Here is a 13,976-nt window from a genome sequence, read left to right as displayed (position 1 = left end):
TTGTTAGGAAAAGGACAGTGCTAAGTAGAATGTTTTGGTAGAGAGAGGTTTATAGAGAAAAATACATATGGGAGATAATACAATGAAAAACAACAAACATATTTTGTGTAAACTGACAACGTGTCAGCCTGCTGGTCAGCATATCCCTCACCCTGGTGTAGCCAACGATTTGACAAAACAGGAAACAGGAAGCTGTGGCAGGGGTCATTACTTCAGTCGGACCTTGAGGTGTCATAACCTCTGTCCGATCTGATAATCATCTGACAAATGGTAGCCCTGTAGAGTGGAGGGATGGTGTGTGTGTGTACGTAAGTGTGTGTGCATGCTGTCATGACAATGGAAGCTTCAGTAAACAAGTTACATTGCATAATTTACCTTCACAATTAAGACATGTATTACTAGAAAAGGGAGAGTACTCACTGGACAGCTAAGGAGAGAAAAGACAGAGTATTTCAATATTGTTTCTAACCTGAAATGACTGAAAATAATATTATGTTAATAAACTGACTCATACAGACCTCCCTGCATTTCTCATTTCTTTATGTTCGTATTTCAATAGACCAATATCCCTTACACACTGATTAGAGGTGAACAGTTAGCTTTCATATCTGATTGACCTCTCTCTCGCTTTCCCTCTCTCTCTCTGCCTCTCTTTCCCTCCCACCCCTCTCCCTCTCTCTCACACACAAAGTTTTCCTCCAAAGTCAAAATGAGATTAAACTGAAACTGGAGGATGAATAGTGGAACGGAGCGGGATAAAGATGTTATCTCCAAGCCGTTATTAGATATGGTAAAAGCGTCTGGAATAATTTGTCAAATGCATTAATTGGTTTTCAGGCATGCTTTTGATCAATCCATAGGAAATCTCCTGGAATCTGTTGAAACCCATTGAAATAAGATACTTTTCTCTAACCCCAGGACTTCTCCATGCATGAGTAATAACATACATCACTATCGCTATCTGACAAACTGGGGGAGAAGAGTGTGTGTGTGCATGTGTATGAATGCGTGAGTCCATATGTGTGTGTGTGCGCGCGTAGGAGCGTGTGTCCATGTGCGTCAATGTGTGTGCTTGGCTGTGTGCATGGCACTGTGATGGAGCCATGGGGTCCTGGCCATGGCCTCTCTCTCCCAGGGCCTGGGTTCGGTGACCTTTACAGTGCCTGAGTCAACAGCCATTAACTCCAAGGCTGTAGCCAGCCGGCTGTGACATAAAGCTCTAGCACAGGCTGCCTACCCATAACCATTCATAACATCAACACTGAACACACACACTGATATCACACACACTGATAACACACACACACACACTGATAACACACACACACACACACACACACACACACACACACACACACACACAGACAAACACGTGCACAACAAAGATAATCGAAGCGCAGGAATGTACCTTCATGTCATGCGTTCTGTTCTAATCAAATTAGTGAAGCAAAATGCTCTTGTCTTCAACTTTATTACCAGAGTGCTTTGTTCCGTGCCAAAACATTACGGAAGAAAAGCAAATTCCAACGACATACTTCAAAGCAGCTTATATTGCACAAGATTGTGTAAACTAAGGTCTAAAAAGACATGCCTCTAGAAGACATACCCCTTGCACAGCAATCCGTCAGACATCTCCTCTCATTTCTCAGTGTTGGCCATGCAGAATGGATCCATACCGAATACATTTCACCGATCTATTCTACTGCAATAGGAGCACATACTTAAAGAAACCTACTGATCCTGTGCGTTTTCAGAGGTGTCATATACAGGTGACCTTGTAAACAGGCAGTTCCACAGCCTCCGGAACCTTTCATCTACCACCACGTTAGATGAATAGATTCCGTGATTGATATCGATATGGCCAAACAGCTGTAATTCCAACCCTTTCGCTGGTGTTTGCAATAAGTGTTTTTCCCTCACAAGTGCAGGTCTTTGCGGGTTGACCCTAAGAATAGCGCCAAAGATGGCCTGATTACAATATGTGTCTGTAACGGCGGGAGATAAAAGGAGGGAGGGGGGGGGGGTGGAGGGGATCGATAAGTATGCGTTTCCATTAATAAGCAGTAGGTTTACAGTATAGTGAATTACTGTGGTATATTATCTCCAGTAATGGGTTTGTACTGTTTAACCTCTGGCTGTGATTGTGTGATTGGGAGAGAGAGAGACAGAGAGGTCAGAGACTTGACACAGCAAGTAACTATAGGAGTTGATAAAGGTGAGAGCGAGAAAGAGATGGAACATTGTATTGAAACACATGCAACACCCTCAAGTCCTGACAATAAAATAAGGAAAATGGGGGGGAGCGTTGCAATTTGGAAACTGGTCATGAAACTTTAAAACCGGATTGCCTTGGGCAGAGTAAAGTTCACAGGAAAAGGGCAGAAACCACATTAATCTTTCAACAGTGTCAACAATACAGCCATCACCACAACCTCCTCTAGAGCCTTAACCTCCCTCTGACATGTGGCGCATGGACAAAGGCCCAATAATGTTTAATAAACCATTTCACAGGAAGAAAACAGTAAATGAGCAGACTAACTGAAAAATCTGCCAATGTGCCTTTAAGCAAGGCACTTAACCCTAATTGCTCCTGTAAGTCGTTCTGTATTAGAGTGTCTGCTAAATGGCGTAAACGTAAATCAAATCCACACAACAAAACAAGAAAAACACACACACGCACATAGAGTGCATTCGGAAAGTATTCAGACCCCTTCCCTTTTCCAAATTTTGTTACATTAAAGCCTTATTCTAAAATAAAAATCTAATCAATCTACACACAATACCCCATAATGACAGAGCACATGTTTTGCACATATATTAAATAAAAAACAGAAATACCTTATTTATAAAAGTATTCAGACCCTTTGCTATGAGACTCGAAATCGTGCTCAGGTGCACCCTGTTTCCATTGATCATCCTTGAGGTGTTTCTACAACTTGATTGGAGTCCACCTGTGGTAAACTCAATTAATTGGACATGATTTGGCACACATCTGTCAATATAAGGTCCCACAGTTGACAGTGCATGTCAGAGCAAAAGCCAAACCCATGAGGTCGAAGAAATTGTCAATAGAGCTCCGAGACAGCATTGTGTCGAGGCACAGATCTGGGGAAGGGTACCAAAAAATGTCTGTAGCAATGAAGGTCCCCAAGAACACAGTGGACTCCATCAATCTTAAATATAAGAGGTTTGGAACCACCAAGGCTCTTCTAGAGCTGGCTGCCCAGTCAAACTGAGCAATCGGGGAAGAACGGCCTTGGACAGGGAGGTGACCAAGAACCTGATGATCACTCTGACAGAGCTCCAGAGATCCACTGTGGAGATGGGAGAACCCTCCAGAAGGACATCCATCTCTGCAGCACTCCACCAATCAGGCCTTTATGGTGGAGTGGCAAGACGGAAGCCAACCCTCAGTAAAAAAGGCACAAGATTCTCTGGTCTGATGAAACCAAGATTGAAGTCTTTGGCTTGAATGCCAAGCGTCACGTCTGGAGGAAACCTGGCACCATCCCTACGGTGAAGCATGGTAGTTGCAGCATCATGCTGTGAGGATGTTTTTCAGCGGCAGAGACTGGGAGACTAGTCAGGATTGAGGCAAAGATGAACAGAGCAACATACAGAGAGATCCTTGATGAAAATCTGCTACAGAACGCACAGGACCTCAGACTGGGATGAAGGTTCAGCTTCAAACGACCCTGAGCACACAGCCAAGACAACGCAGGAGTGGCTTCGGGATAAGTCTTTGAGTCCGGACTTGAACCCGATCAAAGATCGCTGCCAAAGATGCTTCAACAAAGTACTGAGTAAATGGTGTGAATACTTATGTAAATGTAATATTTCAGTTTTTTATGTATGTCACGTAAACAAAATGTGGAAAAAGTCAAGGGGTCTGAATACTTACGAATGCACCGTACACAGTCAGAACACACACCCACAAGCACGCATGAAAAACACACAAATCAATCGCTTCCACCTACCTCTCTCGCAGGTGCGTGACCAGTACCCCGTGCCGGTACAATCACATATAAACCGGTTCCATCCCTCCTTGCAGACGCCTCTGTTCTTACACGGGTAGCTCTCGCACTGTTTCCCCGCCACCTTGTTGCACGACGGCTTGATGCCGGCGCCGTTCTGAGCCTCAGCGATCTGCCGGATGTCCTTACTGCGCCCGTCGATGAAGAGGTCGCGCACGCAGCCCACGTAGCCATAGTTGAGCATGGCGGTCCACAGCTCGGTGGGCAGAATGAGGTTGGCACGGTCCGAGGGTAGACCCCCCAGGTACATGTCTCCTTCCAGGTCAAGGATCTCACTCTCACCGCTGGCTGTGAATGGGGTGCGCCGGCTGTTGACTGAGATGGTGCCTGGAGAGGGTGAGGAGATGGCTTTAAACCACAGAATTAAATAGAACATTTTTACGTTGTATGTCTATCATTGTAAGATAAGACAGTGATCCCACACACAGTAGGACAGGGGTTTCCAAACTAGCCTCCTCAAACTCAAATCTGGATCTCAATGCCAGTTCCAATGCATTTTCCCCCTCTCGTCAGGGACGGATTTCGACCTGGGACACCAGGTGGGTGCAACTAATTATCTGGTAGAAGAGAAAACCAGCAGGCTCCGTACCTGATAGGGTCAGAAATGAATACCCCTGTTCTAGCCTATGTGGGCCCAATTGGAATCTGTGTGCTCAATAAATACAGGATTTTCAAAAACGTTACTATGCTAGCTACAGTAGCTGTCACCTCGCTTTACTAGGCCAGCGTATCTTTACTTTTCCACACTCATCCACAAGGATGGTAGAGTTTTGACGGCTGACAGCCTTTGAGATGCTGAAGATGTTGAGCATAGCATAACGTATCGGTTAATCCACTGTCTGTGTAAGGTATTGATACAGGGCACAGGGTTCCCTGATGCTCTCGCTGTCAAATAGAGTCCCACAGCTTAGGGACGATATATGAGCTTTGTGACTATAGTATACCTCCGGGAGAGAGGGAGAGAGGGATAGAGGGAGAGAGGGATAGAACAAGAGAGGGAGAGAGAACGAAGAGACAGTGACAGCGCAGACACTGCTGTATGGCAGGCTTATCTCTGCTTCTGTCTCAAGCCAAGCAGCAGAGTGTGTGTGGCCTCTCTGTGTGTCCTTAACTCAGATCCAGAGTGCGATGGGAGAGCTTGAACAGTGCGCATACGTGCTTCTGTGTTCGTCTGTGTGTGCGTGTATGTGTGCAGCCATGTGTGTGTGTGTGTGCCCATGTGTGTATGGCGGCAGTGGTAGATCAATAGCAGTAATATGTGCTGCAGTGAGTCACCTGGCCATGCCATCCCAGCCTTGTCTAACAGCCTGTCTGCCCTATGAGACCCTCACAGGCCCAGCACTGGGCAGAGAGTGATACGCTGCACTCACATCAATACAACAACACACACACACAAACACACACGGGCACACACACACACACTCAGAGAGAGTGAGAGAAGGTAGTGATAGAGAGATGGGGATAGGGGAGTAGAGAGTGGGAGAGGAGGGTAAAGAGGACTCACCTGAACGCCCATCCCTCTGTATGTCCACGTGGTACCAGGCCCCGTCGTTGACCTTGTTCTGGGTGGCTTTGACCTTGATGGTCCCAGAGCCCATGTCTAACAGTAGGAATAGACTGCCATCCAGGAGCTCCACCGCAAAAAAGTCGACCTGAGGGAGATCGTCAAGGTGTTTAGTTCATCATAGGGGTACAACACATATCTTTACAAAACAGGATAAATACATCCAAGATCCTTGAACGCAGATGTTTTGTTTCTTACTTGGATTATTTACAGTTTTAGACATAGCTTTACCTAAAGGCTAAAGTAAATTGTTTGTTTGATCCATTCATCATTCATTGGCTTACCTTGGTGTTCTTCTGGCTGCGTTGGGCCTCCTTGCGTTCCTGGGGCTTGCCGTGGGTGAACAGGATGAGTCCGTTGGGTTCCGAGGTCCTGAAGTCAAAGGAGATGGAGCCCATTCTCTTGGTGTTCCACTTGGGCAGGCTGATGTAGGCCTCGGGGGTCTCGAAGGAGATAGGGTCCAGGGTGGCCACGTTCTCACACTTGAAGACCACGTCCCCCTGGATCTTCATCTTAGGGTCTACGATGCGGGCCAGACGGGAGAGCTCCAGACGGATATCGTTGTTTTTGTAGACCACCTGGACGGAGAGATTGGTAGAAGGGAGACAGAGGTCGTGGTCATTTTCAAGGTATGGTCAAGTAAGTTATTGCAAACCTTTTAACATCAACCTCTGTATCCAGTCTTCATCATTACCTTCACTGTAAAAAAAATACAAATACCACATTATCATTAACGGATTTAAACAAATATACACTGAGTGTACAAAACATTAAAAACACTAAGAACTCTTTCCATGAAATAGACTGACCAGGACCCAGGTGAAAGCTATGAGGAGACAGGTTAAATAAGTATTTTTAAGCCTTGAGACATGAGTTGTGTGTGTGTGTGCCATTCAGAGGGTGAATGGGCAAGACAAAAGTTTTAAGTGCCTTTGAGTGGGGTATGGTAGTAGGTGCTGGTTTAAGTGAAGAACTGCAAAGCTGCTGCAGTTTCCCGTGTGTGTCAAGAATGGTCCACCAACTTGACACAACCGTGGGATTCATCGGAGTCAACATGGGCATCCCTATGGAACGCTTCTAGACCTTGTAGAGTCCATGTCCCGACGAATTGAGGCTGTTCTGAGGGCAAAAGGGGGTGCAACTCAATATTAGGAAGGTGTTCATAATGTTTTGTATAGTCAGTGTATAATAAAACACTCAAAGATAACAGTTTGTTAATGTCAGACTTTCGGGGCGGTGTGGTCTCTCCAAAATTGGCAGGTAAAGTTCATGTTGATCAGTCAGTCGGCTATATTAATATATCTGTATTAAATACCAATAGGCCAGGGCACACAGACAAACACAATGGCTGTCTCTGGCTGAGGTAATTGACTCTCAGTGGTCTGACATATGCATCAGGGTCTGCTCGTCCTGATAGCAATGCTAATGGCTCCACAAAAGGGTGGGAGACATACACGCGAACGCAGGAGCGCACGCACCTTCACAGCTGAGCAGTAGTGCCCATACACACACACACACACACACACACACACACACACACACACACACACACACACACACACACACACACACACACACACACACACACACACACACACACACACACACAGTTGTGGTGGCCCAGCTCTGTTTTAAAGGGGAATTGACTAGCTGGCTGCCCTTGGCTGCTTTGAGAGGCTGATGTAATGCTCTGGCCCTAGACACAGTATGTCTGCCACACATAAACACAATGATTCTAGGCACCACACCCCCTTAAGAAATATCCAGTCCCTCTTAGAGGGCAACATGGTTCAATTAAATAGGAAAAAGTTTGTTCATAAACTACAAACCAACCTATTTGGGCATTAGATCCTTCATCAGAGAGGTACACCCACCAGTGACAACACTGACAGTTCACTATAGCCAACCTTGCCATTCTGTGAGTGAGTGTCCTTAGCAGAGAAAAACAAAGCCTGAGTTCCACTAAGTGGCCAATCTTTTATCACAGCAGTCTTAATGCTGTCAATAACCCAGAGGACAGAGAGACAGAGGGGGATGTGTGTGTAAATTGAAATCTGCTCAAGTGGAAAATTGAAGCATTTTTTGTAGTTCTCTGGGCAGAACAGAAGCCCTTCTCTTTTTCTTGGGTAGCCTACTTTGAGCAAAGTATGAACATGCGAACACACCTTTGCACGCACGCACACACACACACACACACACACACACACACACACACACACACACACACACACACACACACACACACACACACACAAACGAACATGCACGGTCACACACAAACAACCTCTCGCTCTCGGGGTGCGTGAGTGAGTACACAGCTCTCTGTGAGTAGATCGGGGTCTGTGTGAGATTATTGATAATCCGGCAGATTTGACAGTAAATCAACTCATCCCTCTGGTGCCTGAAGGAGACGCGTCCCACCACCCGACCCACCGACCAGGAGATTATCTTTCTTATTCCTCTCTCTCTAAAGGAGGTCAAGGGCCCGGAGATGTCAAATCCCTGCCTGCCTGCCTGCCTGCCAGCCAGCCAGCCATGCTTCCATCCTTTCCGGAATCTAGAGGGTTTATCCCAGCGATCATGAATACCATCCTCCTAGGGCGGAAGCTTTACCTAAACAAAACCACACTGAGGTTACCGTTTTACACACCAAACATCCTAGCAACACCAGGCAAACACACACACTGTATTGGCAGCTAGTTCCAATAATAATAATAATGACTATTAAAGCTATTAATGTACAGTATCACCCAAGGAACTAGAATAATGCTTTTAAAAATAGTCTTAACATTTACATATCATATTTAGTACTCTTATCCAGAGCGACTTACATGAGCAATTACGGTTAATTGCCTTGCTCAAGGGCACATAAACAGATTTTTCACCTACTCGCCTCAGGGATTTGGACCAGAGACCCTTCGGTTACTGGCCCAACGCTCTTAACCGTTAGATTGCCTAAGTAGAACCTAAGCAGTGTGCGTGTGTGTGTCAACAAACAGAAATAGCTACACTAAGGACCGTAAACGGTGGCCATTTTGTGACGACGTTAGCTTAAAGGCTTTAACTTGGTCCAAATTAGCTGCCCTCCCTCAGTCCCCATTCCAGAGGAACATACATTGCCTTGCGAAAGTATTCGGCCCCCTTGAACTTTGCAACCTTTTGCCACATTTCAGGCTTCAAACATAAAGATATAAAACTGTATTTTTTTGTGAAGAATCAACAACAAGTGGGACACACTCATGAAGTGGAACGACATTTATTGGATATGTCAAACTTTTTTAACAAATCAAAAACTGAAAAATTGGGCGTGCAAAATTATTCAGCCCCTTTACTTTAAGTGCAGCAAACTCTCTCCAGAAGTTCAGTGAGGATCTCTGAATGAGCCAATGTTGACCTAAATGACTAATGATGATAAATACAATCCACCTGTGTGTAATCAAGTCTCCGTATAAATGCATATGCACTGTGATAGACTCAGAGGTCCGTTAAAAGCGCAGAGAGCATCATGAAGAACAAGGAACACACCAGGCAGGTCCGAGATACTGTTGTGAAGAAGTTTAAAGCCGGATTTGGATACAAAAAGATTTCCCAAGCTTTAAACATCCCAAGGAGCACTGTGCAAGCGATAATATTGAAATGGAAGGAGTATCAGACCACTGCAAATCTACCAAGACCTGGCCGTCCCTCTAAACTTTCAGCTCATACAAGGAAAAGACTGATCAGAGATGCAGCCAAGAGGCCCATGATCACTCTGGATGAACTGCAGAGATCTACAGCTGAGGTGGGAGACTCTGTCCATAGGACAACAATCAGTCGTATATTGTTCAAATCTGGCCTTTATGGAAGAGTGGCAAGAAGAAAGCCATTTCTTAAAGATATCCATAAAAAGTGTTGTTTAAAGTTTGCCACAAGCCACCTGGGAGACACACCAAACATGTGGAAGAAGGTGCTCTGGTCAGATGAAACCAAAATTGAACTTTTTGGCAACAATGCAAAACGTTATGTTTGGCGTAAAAGCAACACAGCTCATCACCCTGAACACACCATCCCCACTGTCAAACATGGTGGTGGCAGCATCATGGTTTGGGCCTGCTTTTCTTCAGCAGGGACAGGGAAGATGGTTAAAATTGATGGGAAGATGGATGGAGCCAAATACAGGACCATTCTGGAAGAAAACCTGATGGAGTCTGCAAAAGAACTGAGACTGGGACGGAGATTTGTCTTCCAACAAGACAATGATCCAAAACATAAAGCAAAATCTACAATGGAATGGTTCAAAAATAAACATATCCAGGTGTTAGAATGGCCAAGTCAAAGTCCAGACCTGAATCCAATCGAGAATCTGTGGAAAGAACTGAAAACTGCTGTTCACAAATGCTCTCCATCCAACCTCACTGAGCTCGAGCTGTTTTGCAAGGAGGAATGGGAAAAAATGTCAGTCTCTCGATGTGCAAAACTGATAGAGACATACCCCAAGCGACTTACAGCTGTAATCGCAGCAAAAGGTGGCGCTACAAAGTATTAACTTAAGGGGGCTGAATAATTTTGCACGCCCAATTTTTCAGTTTTTGATTTGTTAAAAAAGTTAAATATCCAATAAATGTCGTTCCACTTCATGATTGTGTCCCACTTGTTGTTGACTCTTCACAAAAAAATACAGTTTTATATCTTTATGTTTGAAGCCTGAAATGTGGCAAAAGGTCGCAAAGTTCAAGGGGGCCGAATACTTTCGCAAGGCACTGTATAGGGACAGAGAGCAGATTACCGTGGCTACGACGCTCAGTCTCATTCAGTCTCCGCTCCTCTATCTCGTAAACACACAAGATAAGTGGTTGTGCCGCTCACGCCTCCACATCCTAATTGAGTTTGTGTAAGTTATGGAAGTGCTTCTGTGAGTTAATGCCCAGTATGTTTTTATAAGCAGTCAGACATGACAAAGTCCCTACAGTCATTTCCTAACCAGGGCTGACAGTAAAAATACTGCTGAGGCAGACTGTTTCTCTCACTAAGGAGTTGGCAGAACCATAGTGTCTGTCTATTAAGGGTATAGAAAGATAGTGGGATGCAGAGGGATGTGCATGCATGGTGGATATTAAGTTCTGACTTATCTGTCAATACACAGTTCAATGTAGAGATGAATCCGAGCGAAGAATCACAGTAACATGACATTGCTCTAAAATATCATATTTTCTCCATACCTATGACCTGTTATACAGAACTGATGTCTTTGTAAGTAATCCAAATTTGGACTATAATAACTCCAAGAGGGTATAACTGTTGTTGTCTTGGGCAATAAAATGATTCATCTCAAGGAGGGTTTATCCCACAGAAATATTCCAGTAAAATAAGCTAAATAAAATGTCCCATATGCCAGCAGAGCTCCATTATCGATCTTCAGATGAGGCCCACAGACCTCTTCATCTCCTCCTTGATGCAAGGTTTATATCTGCTGTCCTCCACACCTGAAATTCTATCGATCTCTCCACCCCCCATCCCTTCCCCCTGATTTTCTCTTTGCTAATGCACTCATACGTTACTGCCACCGGACCGGGATTTCATCCCAAAACAAACTCGGCCTTAGCCATTCATCAACGCACGGAGAATGGGGTTTGTTGGAAAACCTTCACATCTCCATGGTGAGAGAGCGTGACCTGGGTTGCTCCGTAAAGAGGCCGTAAGAACAGTGAGCTGTTTAAAGTTGGAGGTGTTGATAGTTGGAGCCAAGGTCAGATTTGGCTTTACGGCAAAATCTGGACAGTCCTATGTCATATGGTCATCTTCAGTTTCATTCAGTAGCAACATTATCTCACAAACACACTGCGACATTTGGTGCAAAACAGTTAGTCTCATGCAATCAAAAATAACACTTTTTTTTCTCCCTTTATGTGCCTCAGTTGATAGGAGCCATGACACATTCACTGTAGCTTGTTTAAAGTTTCAGTGGTTGACAGTTGAAAGAGGGGTGAAATGTCATTGTTGTGAGATTAGTTCCGGTCAGAGAACAAACACACACAGATGAGACAGGAGCATGAAAAATGCAACTCCCCCGCTAACATACTGTATACTGACACATTCATGGTACACTGCTGTACATAGGCAGATATTATGTAGCTTTAGGTGGGAGCAACATAAGGGGCGGCAGGCAGCCTAGTGGTTAGAGCGTTGGACTAGTAACCGGAAGGTTGGAAGATCAAATCCCCGAGCTGACAAGGTAAAAATCTGTCGCTCCGCTCCTGATCAAGGCAGTTAATGAAACAATTTACTTTACTTTACTTTACTTGACACCCACAGCGTCATAACACGTTATGTGACATGGTCATAATATTTCATAACAGCTGACATAACCTGCCATGACACATATATTTAGACCTGTTGTGACATATACTGCATTATTTTATGGCTGGTTATGACAACTACAGTTGTGTCAAAATCCACAAAACCTACCACACAAGGCAAAACATTCCATTACACCAGTTATTCCCAAACTGGGGTACACACAACTCCATCGGGTGTATGCCAAATAAAAATGTGATTCACATTTAAATAAAAAATTCTTCACATTTTCAAACAGTCCATTTATATTTTCCAACGGGGCTATACATTTTGGTGAGGTTTTTTCCCTCGTCTGAGTAGCCTTGTTTCACGGCCAAAAATAAAATTAAACCATCTTCAGTCGTTGTCACGGATTTCTTCTGTTGAAGGAGAGGCGGAACAAAACGCAGCGTGGTTATTGTGATACATCTTTAATGAAGATGATAAATGAACAATATACAAAACAAGAAATGTGAAAAACCGAAAACAGCCCTATCTGGTGTAACAAACACAAAGACAGGAACACTAAAACAAGGAAAACACACAAGAACGATGGTCAGAACGTGACAGTCGTGGCCAAAAGTTTTGAGAATGACACAAATATTAATTTCCACAAAGTTTGCTGCTTCAGTGTCTTTAGATATTTTTGTCAGATGTTACTATGGATTACTGAAGTATAATTACAAGCATTTCACAAGTGTCAAAGGCTTTTATTGACAATTACATGAAGTTGATGCAAAGAGTCAATATTTGCAATGTTGACCTTTCTTTTTAAAGACCTCTGCAATCCACCCTGGCATGCTGTCAATTAACTTCTGGGCCACATCCTTACTGATGGCAGCCCATTCTTGCATAATCAATGCTTGGAGTTTGTCAGAATTTGTGGGTTTTTGTTTGTCCGCCCGCCTCTTGAGGATTGACCACAAGTTCTCAATGGGATTAAGGTCTGGGGAGTTTCCTGGCCATGGACCCAAAATATCAATATTTTGTTCCCCGAGCCACTTAGTTATCACTTTTGCCTTATGGCAAGGTGCTCCATTATGCTGGAAAAGGCATTGTTCGTCACCAAACTGTTCCTGGATGGTTGGGAGAAGTTGCTCTCGGAGGATGTGTTGGTACCATTCTTTATTCATGGCTGTGTTCTTAGGCAAAATTGTGAGTGAGCCCACTCCCTTGGCTGACAAGCAACAACACACATGAATGGTCTCAGGATGCTTTACTGTTGGCATGAAACTGGACTGATGGTAGTGCTCACCTTGGTTTCTCCGTACAAGCTTTTTTCCGGATGCCCCAAACAATCGGAAAGGGGATTCATCAGATAAAATGACTTTACCCCAGTCCTCAGCAGTCCAATCCTTGTACCATTTGCAGAATATCAGTCTGGCCCTGATGTTTTTCCTAAAGAGAAGTGGCTTCTTTGCTGCCCTTCTTGACACCACGCCATCCTCCAAAAGTCTTTGCCACACTGTGCGTGCAGATGCACTCACACCTGCCTGCTGACATTCCTGAGAAAGCTCTGTACTGGTGGTGCCCCAATCCCACAGCTGAATCAACTTTAGGAGACGGTCCTGGAGCTTGCTGGACTTTCTTGGGCACCCTGAAGCCTTCTTCACAACAATTGAACCGCTCTCCTTGAAGTTCTTGATGAGCCCATAAATAGTTGATTTAGGTGCAATCTTACTGGCAGCAATATCCTTGCCTGTGAAGCCCTTTTTTTTTTTTTTTTTTTTTTCCTTGCAGGTAATCATGGTTGACAGAGGAAGAACAATGATTCCAAGCACCACCCTACTTTTGAAGCTTCTAGTCTGTTATTCGAACTCAATCAGCATGACAGAGTGATCTCCAGCCTCGACCTCGTCAACACTCACACCTGTGTTAACGAGAGAATCACTGACATGATGTCAGCTGGTCCTTTTGTGGCAGGGCTGAAATGCAGTGGAAATGTTTTTGGGGGATTCAGTTCATTTGCATGGCAAAGAGGGACTTTGCAATTAATTGCAATTCATCTGATCACTCTTCATAACATTCTGGAGTATATGGAAATTGCAATCATACAAACTGAGGCA

The 13,976-nt window shown here is 44.4% G+C and overlaps 1 protein-coding gene across 14 annotated transcripts in view; it reads right to left on the bottom strand.

Moving 5' to 3' along the window:
• The window catches only part of nrxn3a (neurexin 3a), a 427,764-nt gene that overhangs the window by 296,837 nt on the left and 116,951 nt on the right, over positions 1–13,976 (bottom strand). For all 14 annotated transcript variants that reach the window (XR_005037682.1, XR_005037684.1, XR_005037683.1 and 11 more), the window contains exons 8-10: positions 5,883–6,176; positions 5,539–5,686; positions 3,978–4,361 (exon numbers count right to left, since the gene is read on the bottom strand). Coding sequence is in view for 11 of the 14 variants with exons in the window: in XM_036954492.1 (XP_036810387.1) it covers positions 3,978–4,361; positions 5,539–5,686; positions 5,883–6,176 (826 nt within the window). In the remaining 3 variants the exon portion in view is untranslated. The remainder of the gene's footprint in view (positions 1–3,977; positions 4,362–5,538; positions 5,687–5,882; positions 6,177–13,976) is intronic.

Source organism: Oncorhynchus mykiss, chromosome 19 (assembly GCF_013265735.2).
Source record: "Oncorhynchus mykiss isolate Arlee chromosome 19, USDA_OmykA_1.1, whole genome shotgun sequence".
NCBI lineage: Eukaryota > Metazoa > Chordata > Actinopteri > Salmoniformes > Salmonidae > Oncorhynchus > Oncorhynchus mykiss.
Note: the sequence above shows the minus strand (reverse complement) of the source record. Positions and strands in the feature narration are given on the sequence as shown.